The sequence below is a fragment of the Aquila chrysaetos genome, chromosome 17 (genome assembly GCF_900496995.4).
Source record: "Aquila chrysaetos chrysaetos chromosome 17, bAquChr1.4, whole genome shotgun sequence".
NCBI lineage: Eukaryota > Metazoa > Chordata > Aves > Accipitriformes > Accipitridae > Aquila > Aquila chrysaetos.
This window is the reverse complement of record NC_044020.1, coordinates 5056038-5076689: the sequence shown is the minus strand read 5'-3', so window position 1 is coordinate 5076689 and position 20652 is coordinate 5056038. Positions and strand designations below refer to the sequence as shown.

The following is a 20652-nucleotide window of genomic DNA, read 5'->3' as shown; positions in this document are numbered from 1 at the left end:
TTTAGGCAATCAAGACTACAGATTTCCCCCCCTCCCCAACTGATCACTGTGTGGCAGTGTCAATGAATTCTGCATCAGCTCTTCAAAGCAAATTGCTTAATATATTATCATCCTCTTTTGGCCATTTTCATGCAATAAAGTATATTTTCCTCCAGTTTATGAAAATGTCTTCATTGCTACTAATGGCAGCTACTCTTTAAACATATTTCATTATGCAAATATTGCAGAAAAAAGCTGTTTATCATTGTACCACCTGAACTTTTTGGTTTCTGACAGTTTATCTACAGCATGGGAGCCTTTATTTTCAAGGAAAGTGATTCTTTTCCATACTCTCTCAATGCCTGGCAGGTTTTCAGGTTAGTTATATAACCTGTGGTAGGAAGAAGGTCAAGCTGCCAGCAAAGTCGGCTGTTTTTTCAGTGTAGAAGTCATACTAAAGTCTGTGATGTATTAATTTGTATATTGAAAGCAACTCTTTGCTTTAAGGAGTTTTGTGACCTTCCCATAGTGACCTAAAAAGGCAAAAGTCAGCTTGAGCATGAATTGGTTGTGTAAGTAGTGTGGGAGTATGCGGCTTTGTGTTTTATAGGCTTAGTAATTTGCATATCACATTTTCGCAGGTTTAATAGCTGTGCCTTTGGTTACCTCTAGGAAAGGACTGGATTTGATTACCAGGGTAAGAACTTCATGGTATTTAGATGCAATACATTTTACTTAGATTTTTCAGAACTCCAGTTTAAATGTGGATGAAGATTAGTTTGTGTGCTTCTGTATGCTTCTGGCTTTGAAGTTCTTTGCAATGTAGGTCAACAGGTGAACTATAATTGCCATGTTCTTCTAACCCCAAAGCCTCCATATATTTTTCAGGTCACCATTAAGCATTTGCTTTCACTGCTTTGGAGTTTTGTGTGTGTAAATGTTTCTTTATGCAGGAATAAAGCTTCAGTGGAGCTGAAGGATAGTCTGGAAAGGACTGGGGAAAACAGGTCAATATTGCTACGTTTTGTCTCAAGTGTGTAAATGGAGACAGCTGTGGCAAATGTCTACATGTGTATCTGTACTTTTGGAACAGTTACGAATCTGAAAGCATACCAATTAGTAATGGAGAGATAATAAAAATTAACGCATAAGCTTTGTTAGCATTAGTTCGGACAGTAGCTGAGCTGCAGTGAACAGAGCTTCCTAAAATAAGCATTTTTTTCTTAAGTTCTGTGCTTTGTTTCTTTTTTTTTTTTTTTAAATTGCATTAGTATTTGAAAGATCTCAAAGTCTATATGGGTAAACCTGGGTAGGAAATAAGAATTTGATAATACTCAGGGTTTCATAAGTAAATTCAGGTGTCAAACTGTTGCTCATAATCTCTTTGAAAAGTGCTAATGCAACAAGTTCCTTGCAATAGGATGGAACCTGTTCAGATAATCAGAGATGGAAGGGATTTCTTCCAGTTGAACATGGGTCAGGATGTATCCTGCAAGTCTAATTTCTGTGTTGGCAGGCACATGATGTCATGTACACCTGAGCTTTTGTGTTATGTGTTGCTTCCTCCTGCAGCTAAACTAGAGAAATTTTCTGGCCCTGCCTTTGAAACTTACTTTTTCTCAGTGTTTCTTCATTTGTAGGAAAGCATTTCCTTTCCTGTTCAGTCACATGCATTCCTTTTTTTAACACCTGTTAGTATGTTTGTGACTCTTGCGCAGCCGTGAAAAGTAAAGGCTGCAAAATTCTTGCACTGTAAGGTTGATTCCTTTCATAATATAAACTCCTGTCCTTTCAAAATGGAAACCAGAAATGTTGCAAAAAGTCTGTTTAAGCTCAGATGGGGAAGTTGTGAAGTATGAATATATGTTGCTATTGATTCTTCAGTGATGGAGATGAAATATCTACAGCACAGGCTACTTAGGAACAGCTCCTGTAAGGAAAACTTGGATTTTTCTCTGTTATCTGTCCAAAGCATGGAATCCATGACTTAGGAAATGCTTTACTTTTTATAGTAAGGAACCTGTGGAGTTCAGCACTTGCAGATATATATATTTTTTTTTCTTAATGCCAATATTCTATTTACCCTGTTGGCGAAGGGTAAACTGTGCTGCAATTGAGAAAGAGGGGCAAAATAATGATCGAGAGAACAGAAATAGGAGGGCAATTTTCATCAGAAAGATGAGTAAATAGGTAACTCCTTCATGTAGGTTGCTTGTTACTTCATGCTTTGTATGGTCCATAAAACATGATCATGGTCTGCGTGGTTACAATTTTTCTATGCACTAAAGATACAGAACACCATGGCAAGCTTTATCTCTGTTTTGCATCTGTGCGGTTCTGGTACTGGAGAAGTATACAGAGAATTGTGAGACTCCATTAAAAATAGTTAATGATTTGATCTCCAATACATTGGATTAATTGAAGAATGGAGTAAAATTTTTCTTTCCTATGTTCTCTTTTGAGTTTCCTCTGAGTTGAAATTTTCTGTCTGTAAATTCTGTGGCATCAAGTGGTTTTCTTTTTTTATTTTTTCTCCTTCATATTTCGCATTCTTGAGAATAAACAAACTCTTTTTTTCTAGGAGTCCTAAAGTAGAAAAAGAGAACAATACAGCTTTTAGCAATTGCCTACTATTGTTTCACTTATTACCCGCTCATGGGAGTAGCATGACTCTACATCTGTAAAAGTTGAGATATGCATTTAAAATAAAATATTCTACAGAGTGATTTTTTTGCCACCCAGGTTTCAGAAGGGTCTTTGATAGGGAGGAGGTTGCATTTTGGTTTTGTTCTTTGTTTTCCTAAGTCTTACTATGAGTGAACTCAAGAAGTTGAAACTATCCAAGTCTTAATGAGGGTGATCAAGCAAAGGATGTCATCTGAATTATTTGTTTTATTTGGGTCGCCTAGGGATAATTCCTGTGACTTTCCATAGTTATTTTTCAGTAGATGACAGGCTTAGTAAGATCTAGTTTACTGTGCTTTGTCTGTGTTTCTTTTTAGACAGTGTAGCCGTTTGCTGTTTCCTGCTATTATGCAGTATATCCCAAATCCTGTGAATGCTTCTTTAAATGACTTGTTATGAGTGACTTTTTCAACAGGTATGACCTGGAAACATCTACTACTGTGTAGTTTCTTCAGTTTATGACAAAGGAAAAAGTTGTAAATTGCTGTGATATTGATAGTTCAGCTTTAATTGTGGTATATTTTCCCCTTTCATTTCAAGGCTTTCATAATCTGAGGAGATCTGTATAAAGATTAGTTTTCATCATGTAGTCATGGTGTTTTTCAGTGAGCAGGTTTTTTTCATTTGATTGAAATTTCCTTTCTGTGAGCTAGTTGCCAATAAATTTACTGGTGAGAAGTACTTTATTTCAGCAGTTGTGTGTTGTTCTTCTAAACCATGAAGAAAATAATGGGTTTGTGGGGATAATGTGCATCTTCCTATTTTTACATTTCAGATTTTGGCTTTCTGCATTCTTTCAAATATAGCTCCACCAACCTCTCTTTTTCAATAACTCTGAAACATTGTGTTAGTTTGCTGAAGTAAAAGTTCTTCAGTGCTACGTCTACTGTAAGTTTTACTCCAGTTCTTTACTACTTCCGTATGAGACAGCACAATGGAGCTTGCGTTTTTGGCCCTGGAGGTCACGCTTTGAAACTGAAAAGTGTTACTAGTGATCAGATGTTGCTCTTGCAGCAGCAGCCTTTCTGATTTTTTTTTCATAATTCTACAATTTTTTTTTCTTCTGCTAGTCCATCTTTCTTGAAGAATCCTACCTTTGCAGTTGCTTCTCTATGGCTTGTCAAGTGCAATGGTAAAGTAAAAATAGGTGGTTTTTTTTTTTTTTTTCCCTGTTCTGTTTGAAGAGTGTGAGAGTTGCAGGAGTAATTATCTCATTATGATTTGTTCCCAAGTGAAAATGTGTGGGAAATTTCAAAAACTTTTCAACCTGTAGTACCGTATTGTCATCGATTCCAGTATTTTTCCTGCTGAACTTACAAGTTTTAAGAAGACTTAAGGTAAAGTAAGCTTTGCTGCATGTGCTTTGTTTTTCTGCTTTCATAGTATGAGCTGTATCTGTCAGAATCTTTCTGTTAACTCAAGTTTTAATTAGGATGCACTATATGGTAATGCATAGCATGCCTTTTGTTGGAATGAGTTGTCTTTCGCCTGGAAGTCTTAGTCTCTTGTGCTTGCTTCTTAAATTTCACCCTGAATGAAAGCTTTTGAGTATGGTGTTTGCATAAATTGATCAAAAAATACCTATGCACAAGTCAGTGTGCTTGATGTTTGAAGCCTTGTACGCTTATTTCTACAGAGATAATCTTTATTTTCTTCATGAGGTTAAGATACAGTTCAATGAAAAGTTGCACTGGTGATCCTTTTTCCTTTGTCATAAGGTTAATAGTCATTAACAGCAACGGTAAACAGGAAATTAAGTTAATAGTCAATGTTACTTCCTGGGTTTGTGTGGTACCTTTTTATGTCCCCGCTCCACCATCCACGCAGTGTTAAATAGGGTTTAAAAACGTCATTCACGAGGGTTTTTCTTTTATGCAGATTTAATGTTACTTAGACCTGTAATAAAGGATTATGCCCGTTAGCGTGTACTTGGATGGTAGCACTGGAGCAGCCTGTTTGTGCTGAAGCTTGCTGCCAGCTGTTGACCCTGGCAGGGGACACGTTGTTCACGAGCTGCTGTTCGTTTTGACACCTTCCCCTTCTATTTTTTTATCAGCTCCTCCAGTTTTGAACATTGGCTTGGTACTTTTTGAACTCCGCGCACATACTAGGTTTCACTTAACCTTTAGCAGCTAACACTTCTAAATACAACACAGAGGAGCAGAACCGACCCGCTGCGTGTACCTGCTCGAAGCCTTTCTCTGTCCTGGTTAGGAATAAAGTTCGGCCATGGTATGGGAATCCTTTCGGAGCAGCTCGGAAGGGAAGCAGAAATTCGGCTCCTACTACAATGGTTACGTATAACTGGAAAAGTAGGTCATTGTGGCAGGGAGTAGTCCAAACAGCCGCCTGGTTGCTGCAGCAACGACCTACTTTAGGAAACTATTTTTGTTGATTCATATTGAAACGTTCTTCTTACAAATGGTAGAAGGAAATGATCGGGTTATGAGACATGTAGCAATGAAAGCTGCAGACTTTGTAGGCTCCCCCTCCCCTTATCCCCCCCCCCCCCTCCTTTGGTCTTGCCCCTTGATGTTGGACGTATGGGGATTAAAGCAATTAAGGTTTGTTTTTCTCCAGTTTGACCTCTAGTGGGGAACATCTCTTCTTGCTTGAAGGCTCTGCATAGCAATAATACTTACAAATGGTGGTTAAGTTTCCAGAGTTCAGAGCCTACAAATGCTCCCCTATCAGTTTTATCTATAGAAATAACTTTGGAGTTTAAAAATAAAATTTTTTAAGAATCTCCTTTTTTAGGAGTGTCTCTTTTCTGGAATGCTAACAGTTTGTCTTGATATTCAGCTGCTCTTATTTTAACCGCTTTGCCTCCAATAAAGTTTATCCACCTTCAGGATGGTGGGCTTCGTGCCACCCCCGCCCTTTTTTTCTTCTTCTTTTTTTTTTTTTTTTTCCCTTTAAATTGGCAGTGTTCCTGTCTGCATCTTCTACATTGCTATTAATTCTGATTCTGGCACAAGCAAACTGGAAAAAATAAAGTGATCCTATGTAGGATGATGTTTTCCAGTTGTCTACCTTTATTCTTTCAACAAAGTACTAAAAAAAAAAAAAAATCTGTGACTGGTGTTGAGGAGGTGAATTTTAGTAATTCATTCCCATGTTCTGAAAGGAATGGGTAGACAGGGAAAACAAGGAAAATATAAAAATACAGTTGTTCTAATAAAGGTTTCATTCTTCATAAAATAATTCTTCATCTGAACTACTATCACTTCTGCAGAGATGATTGAATATCACTTTTTAGTTATCAGAATATTCCACTTAACTCTACTGTGTAACTTTTCAAGATTAATTTAGCTACTTCAAGTGAAGTACCTTCTGGTGGTCCTGACCTTCAGTATTGCAGTCAACTGCTGCAGTTGTGGCACATGAGGATACCATGTTTATCTGGACGTTATTTAGATTTTTTGACGTATGATATCTTGAGCTATATTTCAGTTTTGTTAACCAGGGCTTATGTTATTGAGCTCCGTGCATCTTTTTTGTCAGCTCTAGACTTTGAGATGGAAGGCCTCTGCAGCTTGAAGTGAAAACCATTACCTCCAGTAGTCATACGCTAAGAATGTTTGGGACAAAGTAGAGTTTTTCTGGATTTTTGCAGCTTAAAAACAAAGCTGTGTTTCAGTTAGTTGTTTTTTTGTTTTCTAAAAATGTTGATTCTTTCTACATGATTATTACTCAAAAACCTGAACCCGTTTTCTTCACGTTTACCTTGTATTCAGATGTAAATGACTCCTTTCAGTTTTGAAAGACCAGTTCAGAAAATTTTGGCCTTCTTGATTCATAAGAGTAGCAATGGGAAGTTGGGATAATGCTGAATGTTTGACGACCATAATGCAAGCACCACAGAGATGAAATCCAGTCAGTTTTAATTAAGATTTTCAGGAATAGCTTCAGGGGTTTTTTTTCTGTTTTCCAAACTTTCTACCAATTTCTGTGCTTGCTAGTAGATTTCAGCTCTTAATTCTCTTCTATTAGTTTAATAGATTTTTCAGATATGGAAAGCCAGAGACAATGAATTATACCTTAAGGACTTGCTATTTATACAGTATAGTTGAGAAATATATCTATTTTACACATTGTTTCATTTCTGGGAAACTTAAAACTGTACAAAATCTTATTAGTAGTAATTATAACCTTAAAAAGGTCATTTTAATGTAAGGAAAGTAAAAATTTACTTATTAAAGTAAATAAAGGGCAGTATAAAATTTGTCCTTCAGAATCAGATTGCAAGACTGTATCTTGTTATAGTGCTCTTATTGCGCTTGCTCTTTTGAAATGAGCCATAGCTGTTATTTTCTCGTGGACAGCTTAGATTTGCTGAAAATAACATGGCTGAACTATTTTATAAAGCAGGCCAGGTCTGGTTTAATTACATCAAGCCTTATGAGCTGCCCATTTAAGTAAGAGAACTTGGGTACATGAGAATAAGGAGTTTTAAATTTGTTTAAATACAAGCATGTCTGTACTCTGAAGTAACTTAGTTGTGTAATTTGCTTCTAGGTCCTATTTCCCCAGCTGTCCCCACTGCAAATACTTTTGTTTGCTCTTGGGTTTTCCTTTATGGATCCAACTAGTTTCTCTCTGGAAAGAGTAGGCATAAGGAATTATGGTTAAATAATAAGGACTTTGATTTATCAGATTAATCAGAATTAGAGGATTAGAGAAAAATAAAGACAGAATATGTACGTTAAAGAATGGAGGACACTGAGAGAGAGATTTAGGAAGCTGTGAGCCTGTTAGTCTCCTATCACCAGAAGGCTGACCTTTGTAACAAGCAAGTAATTTGAGATGTTTGTTGCTAGTTATGTGGGAATAGTTTAGATGAATAATAGGTGCCCTTTGAATGTGAAGTTAAGATCCAGATCTTTGCAGAAGATAAATACGCTATTTGCTGTGATGTATGGCTCACAAAAGAGGAACCAAATACAGATTGCTGTTTGGGAGTTTTATGAATGTCTTTTGAATAGGACAAAAATTTTGTATGTTTTCTTCCTTTGGGGAATGCTACCCTTGAAAAGGTAGTTCAGTTGGAAAGAAATTAATGAGGAATGATATGTAAGGAAATGCTAGCTTTATGTCCAATGTAAGCGAAGTTAGATTCAAATACTTTTGTTGTTCTTAATAGAGCAGTATTCCTTGCTGTACTTCATATTCTAGTCCTACTCCATATGTGAAATGGTATTTACTATTTAGCTTCAAAGAAGATGCACCCAAAAGGACTCAGCTTGGAGAGATTAAATTTTAAACATTGCTTTCACTCAATTATTGTTCAAAGCCCTTTCTTTCATCCTTTTTCAAAGAATACAATTTATTTTTTAAGAACCTCTTTTGCAGCAATTACGAATATTTCAGCTGTATATGGGCTTGGGTGTATCTTGCATTCTTCCCCCATCACAGCTCTGCTTTGGCTTGAAGATTATAACAGTAGTAAATATTAGAGGAAAGAAGCCAAGTGACGCACTTCAGGGTCTGTGTTTGGTTTTGTTTTTGCATGTGGATCAGCTCTTACTAAGTTATGAAAGATGCTGAAGTCCTGAATTGCACTCTAAAGGAGCTGTTTTTTCTCCAGTGACTGTAGAGCAACCCTGCAGGAGATTAGCTAGCTCCCACAGCCACTTCCTAGAGTTGAATAACATGAACTTTTTCCTGCTCTTGTGTATACGCTTAAAGGATAATACCTTTATGAAATGTATTTTTGTATACCTTTTTAGGATGTGGAAGTTGTATGTGGTATTTGCTGAAACAATGTAATATGATAAGGCATGCCTCTGTGACCTTGATTTGGTAATAGGAAAATATTACTATGGCTTGCTGCCAAAGGATGCGGTGGAGTGTACATAACACTTAAATCCTGTCTGAGCTTAATCTTCTTAAAGTTTCATAAGAATATACTGCTCGCTCTAAGATGCACTGGTTGGTGGCAATCAAACAGGAAAATATACTGATAAAATATTAAATATTTGTATATAGGTACATAAAATTTGAGATACTTCTCAGTGTCTCATACTCTGTTTTGGCATTGGATGAAATCTGCCTTATTATTCCTGTAGAAGCTAGTATGAGGAATATGTTTACCTAAATGGTACTGGTCTTTCATAATGACTTAACTGAACATATGGCAAAATAGCAGACATATATGAAAGAAAGGCTCACTCACTCTCTTCCCATGAAGAGAAGTAAATGTTGCATAATTTATTAATACAGTCAGGGTCTAGCGCTGTAAGCTAAAATAATGTAGTTGATGTCATACAGTATGTAAAATTCTTTCTTTTTATTGAATCCAGCTCTACTAAACTCTGAAAGATGAAGGAGTAATACCTGATAGCAATGTTGGGGGAAAAAAAATTGAATGGGAAAATAAAACCAGCAGATGTTAGGCTGCTTAAGATAATTCTGATAGGCAAAGTCTGGGTGGCAATCAAATATCCATGACATGAGTCTCTTGTTTGACAGTGCTGCTTTTCTTTCACTGGAGAGATTGTGATCAATGGGTTGGCATGAGGACTAGTGGGTAGATAGAAGGTATTTAGAAAGAATGGTTAAACAGAAGTTTGGATGGATTGCTGGAAGTTGACCAGTCATAGGTAAAAATATTAATTAAACTTAGGAATGAAACAAGTTTTAGCACTGTTCTTTTTCACTCAACTTTTTAAACTTCTTTCTCAGAATGAGGAAGCCTGACTAGATTCCTTTGTTTTGTGTGGTACTGGCTGTGCAGTCTAACACTGCTGCCTTGCCTAATGGTTAAATTCAGAATCTGGATCAGTTCAGAAAAAAACCTGAAACTTAAGTTTCTTGATTCTTAATGGCTTAGCACCACCATTTTCAGATGTGAATGATGCCTGAAAGAGAAGTCATTGCATTTTAAGTCCCCTCAATTCCCAGCGACTGTCCTCATTTCATACTGGTGAGGATGGTTCTATGTGTGATTATGGTTCCAGGGTGTTTATTACTCCTAAAAATAACCCCAAACAAGACTTAACAGTAGCCTTAAACAGTGTGTCTGTAAGTATCCCTCTTGCAAATCTCCTAAATAAAAATGCTACCTTTTAAACAGACTGCTCCTGACTTCTTCCCTGGAGAAAGTCTTTAATCTTTAATCATGTTAATAGTGCAGAGTCAGGAAGGCTGTGTGATATAGTGCTTAGTTTTGTTCATTTTGTTAATGGTTAACTGTGTCAACAATTAGCTCTTTAACTTTTTGAATTTCTGCTTTGATGGTACCAGTTTATTTCAGTTGCATGGTAGCTAAAATTATGATCTGTATTACGCAAACCGGTTTCTGGCAGTCACTCTTAAGACGCAGGGGGGCAGAACATTTAGTTTAGATTTCAGACCCCAAGCAGACTGTGTGATTGGCAGCAGGGAAGACTGTGGAGTTTCTTGGATTAAACAGCTAAGATTTTACATGCATGTCTTTTTAAAGAATGTGGTTTTCAGAAGCTTTCATGAAAATGCTGACTATCATAATTAGATGACCCTGAGCAAAATGTGTGCAATGCCCTCTAAGAAGGCAGGTATGCTTTGCATTGGCATCTTCCCTGTGTTAAAATAAGTAGGTCTTTTCTGCCTCCCTCCATCACCTTAGTCATGTATGTACCTCACATGGTTTGCTACTGTGAAATTAATGGTGAACTTTTCCTTCCTCTGGTTTGTCCAAGGGAAGCTGAAGACCAGATGCAGAAACCTGGGCTGATGCTCTAATCTGATAAAAAATATCCATGCATCCTTTTTGTGTCTTTTTAATGAAGTCACGTCATGCAGTTTTTATGTTCACTCAAAGTGAAAAAGAAAGTGCTTTGCCATTGACTGTTAGGTTGAGAGGAAGAAGTTTTAGATTGCAGACTCAGAAGCATGACCTGTTACTGTAGGGAGAGATTTAAATAGCTCCTAATTGCCACACTTTGGTGTAAAGTGTAATAGAGTTCAAGCCTAGTAGCTTTTACTTTGTAGCTGCTGTGAAGAAACTTTGCCTCAAGAACTTATATACTGAAAAGATATTACTTTTTATGACTTGGAGGTTTTATACTTTGTTTCAGTTCACAGACAAATATACCATTCCTTTTCATTTGTGTTACACTGTGAAAGGAATGTGTTTGTGAGCATTTTGGTGTATCTTCAGAGAGAAAGCTCAAATAATTTTGCCTTGTCTGTGCTAGAATGCTACTCTTAACTATGTTTAAACGTCTGCACTGAGCAAACACCTGCATGTTCCTGTGCTGCAGTAAGTGCCCATGCATGGTGTTAGAGTCATTCAGAACTATTTTCACTTGTGAACAGGTGTTACTAGTCAAAATGATACCTTGGAAAACTAAAAACTCTTCTCTTCCAGATCCGATAATAATTCACTGTGACAGTGTGTTGGATGCTGAGAATAAGTATGCTAATAGAAAAATAATAAAATTAATATGTGTGGGGTTGTGCATGTTGTGGACATGTTATTACTCTTCCCTGACATGCGTATGTTATAGATGAAATGGTAATTTGCTAGGACAGGTGATAAATGCAATGCATTACAATGCCATGCCAAAATTAGAGAAAGTGCTGGAATTAGAAGTTGTCCCAGGGAGTTGGTACAATTAAAAAATTTCCTTTCATGTAGGCCTAGTCACATAGGCATATGTTAACATGTTAGATGAATGCAGAAGTTCTGAAAGGTAGAATTTTCCTTCCTTAAATTCAGACTAATTTTTACCTGGATATACCTGAAGCTAGGTGTTAATTAGCATGTATTTAACCTTAGTAAAGATGCTGTGTTGCTTCTGCAAATTCTGAAGGTACTCATGAGAAAAAGAGGAGGTGAAAATTTTGGTTATGACAAGCAGTTGATTCAACTATAATCTTCTTGGTAGTGGTTCTATCTAGAAGTAAAGGTTTAGGAAGGTTCATTTTTAATTGAGGAAGGCAAATCTGTAAAGGCACTGCTTTTTGACAAATTTTATTAACTCATTAATGAGAAAATGCCTTCAGATGTAGTATAGCATAAATATAGTTGGTGAGAACAAAATAGATGAGTAATTATTTGCAGCACATTTTGTTAAAACACATTTGGTCCAACTGAAAGATTCAAATATGCTTAATAAAGTGCGTGGTTATTCTGAGTAACCACTTGTAAACTGAATTTGTGTTCTGAAAGTCAAAAGCAGTATTCTTCTGCATTGCTGTTACTGTAGATATTGCAGGGTCACTAGGGTTTAATTTGGTCAGTTATTTTTGAACAATATGCTTTCAGTGACAGTCTTGCAACTCAGACTGTGGTTTGGCTGTTTTTCATTTGTTCTGTTTTTGTTCAGGCAGGGGGAGTGTGTGTCTTCCTGGCCACTCTACTGCTGCCTTCCTACATATATTTAACAATTTGTGTCTACAACATTATGTTTGTTAAATACATGAAAGAGTTTTATGGAGATTGAAATGCACGAGTGTGGTAAGAGATAGTTAAGAGAGATAATAGAGGGGATTTGGGGAACCAACAAAATAGAGATTAAACAGTATTAAGGGCAAGTTTAGGGATCTTGGATGTGAATTGAAGACTGGGTCAGTGCATGTAATCTTCTTGATTAGGATTTTGTGCCAAGTCCAGGCTATAAGATGTATGTTAGGGTTGTATGTTATTGAGAAATTAGAGGCAACTGAGATGCAAATAGGAAAAAAACCTAACAATTTCCTGAAAGACAGATTTTTACTTTGAATAGTTATGAGCAGTTTATGTCGCCAATTTATCTTCATACCCTTTCCCTATATTCTGTGATACAAAGTTAAAAAACAAAAAAAAACAAAACAAAAAAAACCACCACAACAAAACCCCAACAAACAAAAAAACTCCAACCTTTCCTGGACTGTTCCAAAGGCACCCAGGATGCTATTGCAGTTTGTCTTCATAGCTCTTTGTGAAGTATATGTGAAGGCACATGCTCTCTGAAAGCAAGATTCAGGCAGATAAGATTAGTGATAAGGTCTGTCATTCCAGCTTTCAAAAAAAAAAAAAAAAAAAAAGACAAAATGAAGCTGTACTTCTCAGAGTCCATCTGGAAGTGACTGTGGCCTGGGAATGTGGGGCCCAAATTCTCTCTGATTCTTAAAATTACTCCTGTGTGGTTTCTAACTAAATGAGTATACACAAGTTTCTTTTTAGATACAGCATATCCTTCATGATCTTGCTACTCCAGAGTTGTTTTTTTTCAAAATAAAATTTAGCAAAAGGAGAGAATTAGACGTTTTTGGCTTGTTCCAGTCATTAAACATATAAGCATAGTTGCCAGCCAGGAAGCGGTTGTATTCTCATACATTGGCTTCCTCTCAGACTTGCTTTCTGTTACCCTTTCAGGTCAAGTGAGCCATGCATTTTTGGCATTTAATAGCAGCTAGGGGGTTTTTCTGCCAGCCTTCGATATGTTGATTTTTATAATTCTTTTCCATATAAAGTTGGAGGCACTGTGTGTTAGGCAGGCATCACTTGCATATTGCTAAATCTCTAGAAAATATAAAAAATGTTGGTAGCTTTACAACAGTCATGTACGCTATATCCCTCCTAGGAGGTGTAGCATTTGTAACTGGTTATTTTTTAGGAATCATTCTTAAAAACCTAGGTGTGTTATGAACTCCTGATTTTAGTAAACCTGGTTGCTTGGTGCCTTTGTCTTTGTAATGGTCTGGGCACTTGCAGTGGTGCAGCCTGCCCTTCCCTGGTAGCTCTGCACCTTTTCACCCAGGCTGCAGGCGCAGTGTCTCCAGGCCTCTGTGGCACTGCTTTCCCTGCGTTGGTCTCGGGTGCTTGCTCCTGTGGTGCTATCCTTGCTACAGCAGGCTCGCTTTCTCAGGAATAAAGGCCTGCAGTGTGGGAATCTCCTCTTTTTTTCCCCCCTTTGGGTGTAGCTTTTGGTTTATGGCAGGGGATCCAATAATGTGTGTGCACAGAGACTAATGACTGGCAGGCTCTGACTCATCAGCTGCCCTGATCAACGTGCGCTTTGGTGAGTGCCAACAGCATTGTAAGTAAGCACAGCTGACAGGGTTTGAGCAGCTTCTGGTGAAAACTGTATTGTTACTATGAGGAAAAATATTGTGGAGGAGCCACTTGTTACGCTGGAGGAGTCCAGGGGAAGGCCACTCATCTGGAGACCCCCAGCATCTCTCTTTCTGGCTGGTCGCAAGGGAGAGTTTTCATTTTTCCTCTCCTTCCTTTTATTTTTATTTCTTCCCCCAAACAACTTTCACCATTGGAGTTGTTTTTAGTTACTGTACCTGCCAATAAATCTTTGCACATGTGAACCTGCTTCAACATCCTTTGTGCAACTACCTGTTTCTCTTGAAGACCTGCAGATTTGCAGTACCCCGTTTCCCCCCCGCCCCCCCCCACGCCTTTTTATTTTCCCCTTATTTGCCGATTTGCTTATTAAATAATTCAGGTGAGGTTGCAGCCAAGATGCATGAAACTGTTATATAGAGGGCTATTTTTATAAATGAAGGCCAAAGGGATAGTTATGACCATGTAGTCCTCTGGTATGCTGTTTTTAGTAACAGTTCAGGCTGCTGTGTTGTAAAGAAGGACTTGGATTAAGTTTAGTAGCAGTATGCCAACAGCTGATTGTTTGTTTTTTCTGTGGTGTGCTTTTTTCTTTAGAGTGACAAGATGCTTCTAGTTTTCGTTAAGACTTGAATATGTTTTAGTCCACTCCAGAGCTGAATAGTGTTGAGGTCAAAACTTAAATGACAGTGCAGTTTGGTTTTCTGAATTATGTATTGTTGAATATATTATATGATATTGAACTACTGTAAGCTAAGTGTAATTAGGTTGTAAACAGCCATGCATCACCAAAATACGTGCCAAATACTGAAGGTCTGATAATCTTTGTTGGATTGTTCCTCTTGGTTCCCTTTTTCTATTGTAAAATTCTCTGGTTTGCCTCAGAAAATAAATATTTCTTTACAATTCCTTGCAGATTCCTGCTTCAATGTCTTGAGGATCTTGATGCCAATCTACGGAAACTGAATTCACGTTTGTTTGTTATTCGTGGACAGCCAGCAGATGTTTTCCCCAGACTTTTTAAGGTAAATGCCACCCTACAGTTGTTGTTTCTATCCATAAATATGACTGACAAACTAATTTCAACTAGAAATATTTCTTGTACTATACACTTCAGTGCAGGTTGTTATCCATGCAAATACTTAACTATCCTTGCAGTTTGTCTTTAAGGTAGTTTTTGTTAGATTTGGGTTTTCCCCCTCTGTGCATATCACCAACTGAATTGAGTTGCTCTTAGACTTCGCAGGTTTTGCTTTCTTTCTTTCCAGAAATTGAACTGATTTCTAATGGTTTGCTAAGTGCAGGTACTATATATTACTAAATTTTCCTTTCCAGGTTCCCTTTGAAATGCTGAAATATAATTCTGTGTACATGAATCCAAGTTCAAAGCCTGACCTGTAAAAGCAATGTTTTATTTAGGCCAAATATCTGCTGTGGTTGCTTTTTGGCCATTAAAAGTGATCTAATAAGCTTTTTGCTGGTAGTAGACTTGGTAAAAGCATAGTACAGGTAAAAAGCAATTTCTAGTCAAAGAAGTTTAAGGTTTTTGTGGGAAAGGGTCTTATTGAGCAAATTAAAGCTGTGAGGGATTGTTACTGATACTGATTTGTCTTCCATGGATAATAATGTATTTAAGGTAACAATACTATAATAGGGTAGTAAAAATGAACACTTTGTAGATTGATTTTAAAAGTTTTTACAGAATGACTGGATTGAGGTGGCTGAGGTGGGCAAGACTGCTCAGGGAAAAAAAAAATAATATCTGTTTTTCCCAAGAGATCATCTGTTCAAGGTTTTTATCCCCAAGTCTTCAACACCAAGCTGAAAAGTCAACCAAAACTCACCTTTCCATCTTCATTCTTGTGCTTTAGTTGTGAAATGGTAACTGGATGATACTCTTGACTGGTCTTTGCTTGATTTCCCCTCAGTGAAAAATTCCCTGCAGGAGCACTGTGGCATTAGTTGCTGCTTGCAACTCCCCACATACTCAAACTTGTTATACCTGCCTACCAAATTTGGTTTGATTGCATTTAAATAGGGGCAAAGATCTTGCTGTCGTGTGTGTTGCCTTCTGGATTTGAGCGACCTGTGACAAGTTTTCTTAAACACTTTAATGGCTACTTTGACAACTCCTCTTTCAGATCTTGCTACTAGGCTGATCTTTCTATGCCTGACAGCATTGGAGTGCCACATTTTCAGAATATTAATTTTAGTGCTGAGAAGGTAATGAAAATAACTTAGTGTACATCAATCAAAAAAGAACATTCACATCTGTCTGTCTTCTGGTTCTTCAGATTACCAAAAAGTGTCTTTATCGTATATTTGTTCACTGAGGGTCTTTTTAGGACATCCTCTATCCTTGAACAAATAAGAGACATTGTTGAAGCTCTAGAGGACTTCAGCTTTTGGTTGAACACTACTTAGAACATGCATCTGTCTCATATCATTAATCTCACAGCCTCTTTTGCCAGAGCGGTAGCGGTACATCAGGCACTTACAGTGCAGTGAAGGGCATATAACACTGAACCAAGCTTTTCAGATCATCCTCATTAAATGTCTCAAAGGTGAGCAATGATCCTGACTCTGAAGAACACATGTAGATGTGTTTTGGCTGGGAGAAGATAAGTAAGTCATGGTAGGAGATAGTGGAACTTATGTAGAGCCTTGTGTCAGGAGCCCTGTCACAGGTGCCAGCTTCTGTGGATTTCCTGGGGATGAATGTTTCACAGCTCTTTTTCGGTAGGGCTCTTCTTTTCACAGGCTGAAGGACGATTCCTTCAAAAGGCAGAGCGCTGATCTATCTTTATCCTTGCAAAAGGCCTCAAGGATCTTTAGGGTCTTTCATTTGTGTGTGTATATATATAAGATAATTTATATGTATATGTCATACATATATATGACTTGTTTCCAGTCCTTCAGAGCAGCTTTGCTTCCCTTAAGACACTGAATTCAGTGTCCCATGTTTTCAGCAGTACTAGCTAACAGTGCTGCTGACAGCTGCTGTCATCCTACGGAGTAGTGCATAGAAACAGAATATTTTTATCAGTAGACTTTGCAGGTCTTTGCAGAATTCTTTTAGGTTTTTTTGTTTGTTTTTTGTTTGGTTGGGATTTTTTTAAGTAACTGGAGGATGGTGGTTCCATCTGACTGCGGAGATGCAACTTCCACTAGTAGCAGGCACCCGCTTGGCACCTCTTGGTTAACTCGAACCAGTCAAGTTTTGGTTGGTTCTTGCCTCATTCTCTTCAATTTGTCCTGCTCTGCTCTGTATCTCTAGCTCTTTAGGGCTGGTTTCATAAAGAAAATAGAATTGGAACAATCTCTAATTCTTTAAATGCATCAGTGTTGCTAAAAGCATCCAGTAGTATGTGCAAAGCTATTTGTGTCCATGCTTCTTCTAAGTGCCTGGCTCACGCTCATGTGATCTGTGTATATTCACATCACATAGCACTTGTCTCAGAGTTTCTTGGCTCCCTTCGGGACGTGGCTTTGGCTCTTGGACACATTTTTTATGGTTTTCTTTTTAATATGCCAGAGGAAAGAAAGATTTAGAAAAATATCTGCTGCAACTTGTCAGACAATGGTTTTACATTATGAAATGGGAAATAAATGTTGTGTGAGTGCACAGGAGGTTCCTTGAGGATGCAGGGCCTGCTGGGTCAGTCTTGGCAAACTTACTGATTGAAGGAGCCAAGCCTTCTTTCAAAGAGCAAGCACTCCTTCCAATCGCCTGTCCTCAAGGTTGGTGTACCTGGGCTTAATCTAGGAGAGAGCTAGAGTTCAGAAGTGAAACAGCACCCTAGGTGAACAGCGTAGAATGCCCCTTGTCTCTTTGGTGTAAATCCAGTTCTCTGAAATAGTCTGGCTGGTGTGTTTAAATCAACTGATTAAGATTGAAGGATTAGAAAGGTATTTGTCTGAGTTTGATTGGCAGGATGGCTTTCTAGGATCATTCTCTGGGTACCTTGCCTTTCCAATTTTCTGCTGTTGCAGAAGCCTTAGCCATTAGTTGATCCCTTTCTTCACTTCTTTTCCCCCACCTGTTACTGTTGGCCTTGATAGCAGCATCTGTGACATAAAGGATATTAGACTTGAAGGTGACTTCTTTTTAGGAGACAGATTTATTTATTTATTTCTAATTGAGAATTTGAAGATTGTCCATTCTGGTAGGTGAGCGATAGGAATTTGGAAAAGGGAAGGAAAGTGTGTGGTGTTTGGGTTGGGGTATTTTGCTGTCCCCTCCCCTGAAACTTCAGTTCTGCTGTTAAAAGTTGACCGACATAGGTGAAAAGCTTTTCTGCAGAGCAAGATACTGCTACTGATCAATGTCCAGAAGATAGCCTCTGTCATCTTTTCCTTCTGTTGTCTCTTAAGGTATATGGATCCTAAAGTTAGAGCTGAGTTTTCAAAATTTGCACAGTTGTCCCATTCCTGTGTGCTCCCACAGTAATGAGACAGAGGCGCTTTTTTTATGCCTGATTCCTACTTAGATGCCAAAATGTTGGACTTCTTTTTTTTTGTGAGTCTGGGTATCTGAATGTATTTTGAGCCTTTGTGTATCTCTGGCAACTATCCGCAGGTAACAGCTGGTGTTCCATCTTGTCCCTGTCCTTCCCGTTTTCCTTTCCTTCGCCCTCCATCAAGCAGCTGAGTTGCTGAAGGACCACATTTTTGTTTTGTGTTGCAGGAATGGAATATTGCAAAACTTTCTATTGAATATGATTCTGAACCATTTGGGAAGGAAAGAGATGCAGCAATTAAGAAGCTGGCTAGTGAAGCTGGAGTGGAGGTCATTGTTCGAATTTCCCATACATTATATGACCTAGACAAGTAAGTTACCATTACCTCTGATTTTAAAAAGAAAAAAAAAAGAAAAAAAAGTATCAATTTTATGTAGTATTTGCTTAGATATTGTGTGCTACTTTCTATGCAGAGCACTTTATAGTTAGGAAGACTACAAATCTGTTTTATGTTTCTCTCTTATCCATCCATCCAAATTTTATTACATACTGAGTAGAACTTTGCAACTCCAGAAAATGATACACAACTGTGTCTGAAGTACAGTTTTGATTTGGACTTCTTTTGAAAATAGTGGTCATGTTAATTATCTGTCTTTTATAATGAAGTTACTCAAACATGCCTGCAACCTCTCCCAAATATAAGATCTGTTGTTGTTTAGTTGTTTTGTTAGATTGTTTTGTCCTTATTTCACTTGCTGTACACAAGTTAGCAGAAAGTCCTTTATTTTTCAAGAGCTCTTTCCTATCAGTTATGTATCCAATAAGTAATTGGGGATTGTTGCCCTTACTTAGTGTCTTGTTGATATTTTTCCACAGATCTATTTAAATGGATTACTATTAGCTCCCTATTATAGAAACATAATCTGCAAACTATTCAGAAGTATGACTTGGCTTCTGTTAACATTGGGTGTTTATTTTGGTAGATGCCTATTCTATTCTGTTACAAGCCAGTGTATGAGAGGCAGCTAGACATATGGCAGGGAAAGGGAATTATGTACTGTTTTGAAACCAATGCCTGTTTTCTTTTTTTTAACCCTAAATTGAAAATTCCTTTTCTTCCATCCCCACCCAAGCACCCCCCCAAATGAACAGTTGGTTCCATCTACCATTTTGTAAATTATTTCTTTGAAGTTTTCCTGTTTCCGAGATTCTAGATATATTTAACATCACAATACAAAATATGGAAACTGTGTTTTTACAACAGTCATTGTGTATAAACTACACCTTAGTTTTTCCCCATGTTAAGGCAGTTGTAATATTGACTACTGTTCTCAATACCAGAATAGAAAAATAGATTTTATTTTTTTTAAATGCAAATAGCATAGTCTTGTAGGTGACTTGGGTATGACATACTTCATATGTAGCTACGATCTCTTATCTGCTTTGCTGATCTGTATTTTTCTTTGCCTTGAGCTGTCCATATTCATTACTTATTCGTTCTTGAGGGAGTTTCCTCAACCCAGGAGTGAAGAATAATTGACTTGGTTGTAAACAGTTAATTTATGTCTCCCTACTGGGGAAAAAAAGGATAGTAAATAGTAAAGTTCAAACTGTCTGGATTAGTATGTATATCTGTGATTTTATATAAGATGCTAAAGGCAGGTAAGAATATATTTGTGCATGTGTATAGGTGTGTATATTTTATTTAAAAAAATAATTATTATATACTATTCTCTGACATACTTCCTTTCTTTTTTTTTTTCATTTTTTTTTTCAATCCAGAATAATAGAATTAAATGGAGGACAGCCTCCTCTTACTTACAAGCGATTCCAGACCTTAATTAGTAGAATGGAACCACTGGAGATGCCAGTGGAGACTATAACCCCAGAAGTAATGGAAAAATGTACTACTCCAGTTTCTGATGACCATGACGAGAAATACGGTGTCCCATCACTTGAAGAACTAGGTATGTTCTAAGATTGCTTTGACATTGTGAAACAAGTAAGATGTAATCTATCACTAAAAGCATAACACTCTAAAATAACCATGAGAGAGGTTCTACTTATGGTTAATTGCTTAACTGATGCCAATTATGAGATACAAAAGGAACAAAAAAGGATAATAAACTCTGTAAATTTTAGTTGTTTTTATTTAAATGGGAGGTCAGCTCAAACTACACTAAGTACTGTTTGGCATCTTGTAATACAGCGTAGCCATTTTCCCATGGTACCAAATAGTCATTAAGCTATCAATAGTCTTTGATACTTCGTTTTGTATTAAAAGCATTTGGTGTCTTTGTGCTTCAGGTCATTAATTAGTCATTTTTACAAATTAATAAAAAAAAAACCTGTAGTGTTGCAATGCCAAAAAAAGATGATAATAATAAGGCAAATAATTATTTTAGAAGCTTCTTAGGTTGGGGGGGGACCAGAAAAGTCTTACGTTTCTATAATTTTAAGAAATACTATCAAGTTATTGTGCTGTGA

The 20652-nt window shown here is 37.3% G+C and overlaps 1 protein-coding gene across 2 annotated transcripts in view; it reads left to right on the top strand.

The window, feature by feature from the left end:
• Positions 1–20652, top strand: part of CRY1 (cryptochrome circadian regulator 1) — a 38578-nt gene that overhangs the window by 6546 nt on the left and 11380 nt on the right. For both annotated transcript variants that reach the window (XM_030040074.2, XM_030040073.2), the window contains exons 2-4: positions 14622–14730; positions 18393–18535; positions 19948–20132. In XM_030040074.2, the coding sequence (XP_029895934.1) occupies positions 14622–14730; positions 18393–18535; positions 19948–20132 (437 nt within the window). The remainder of the gene's footprint in view (positions 1–14621; positions 14731–18392; positions 18536–19947; positions 20133–20652) is intronic.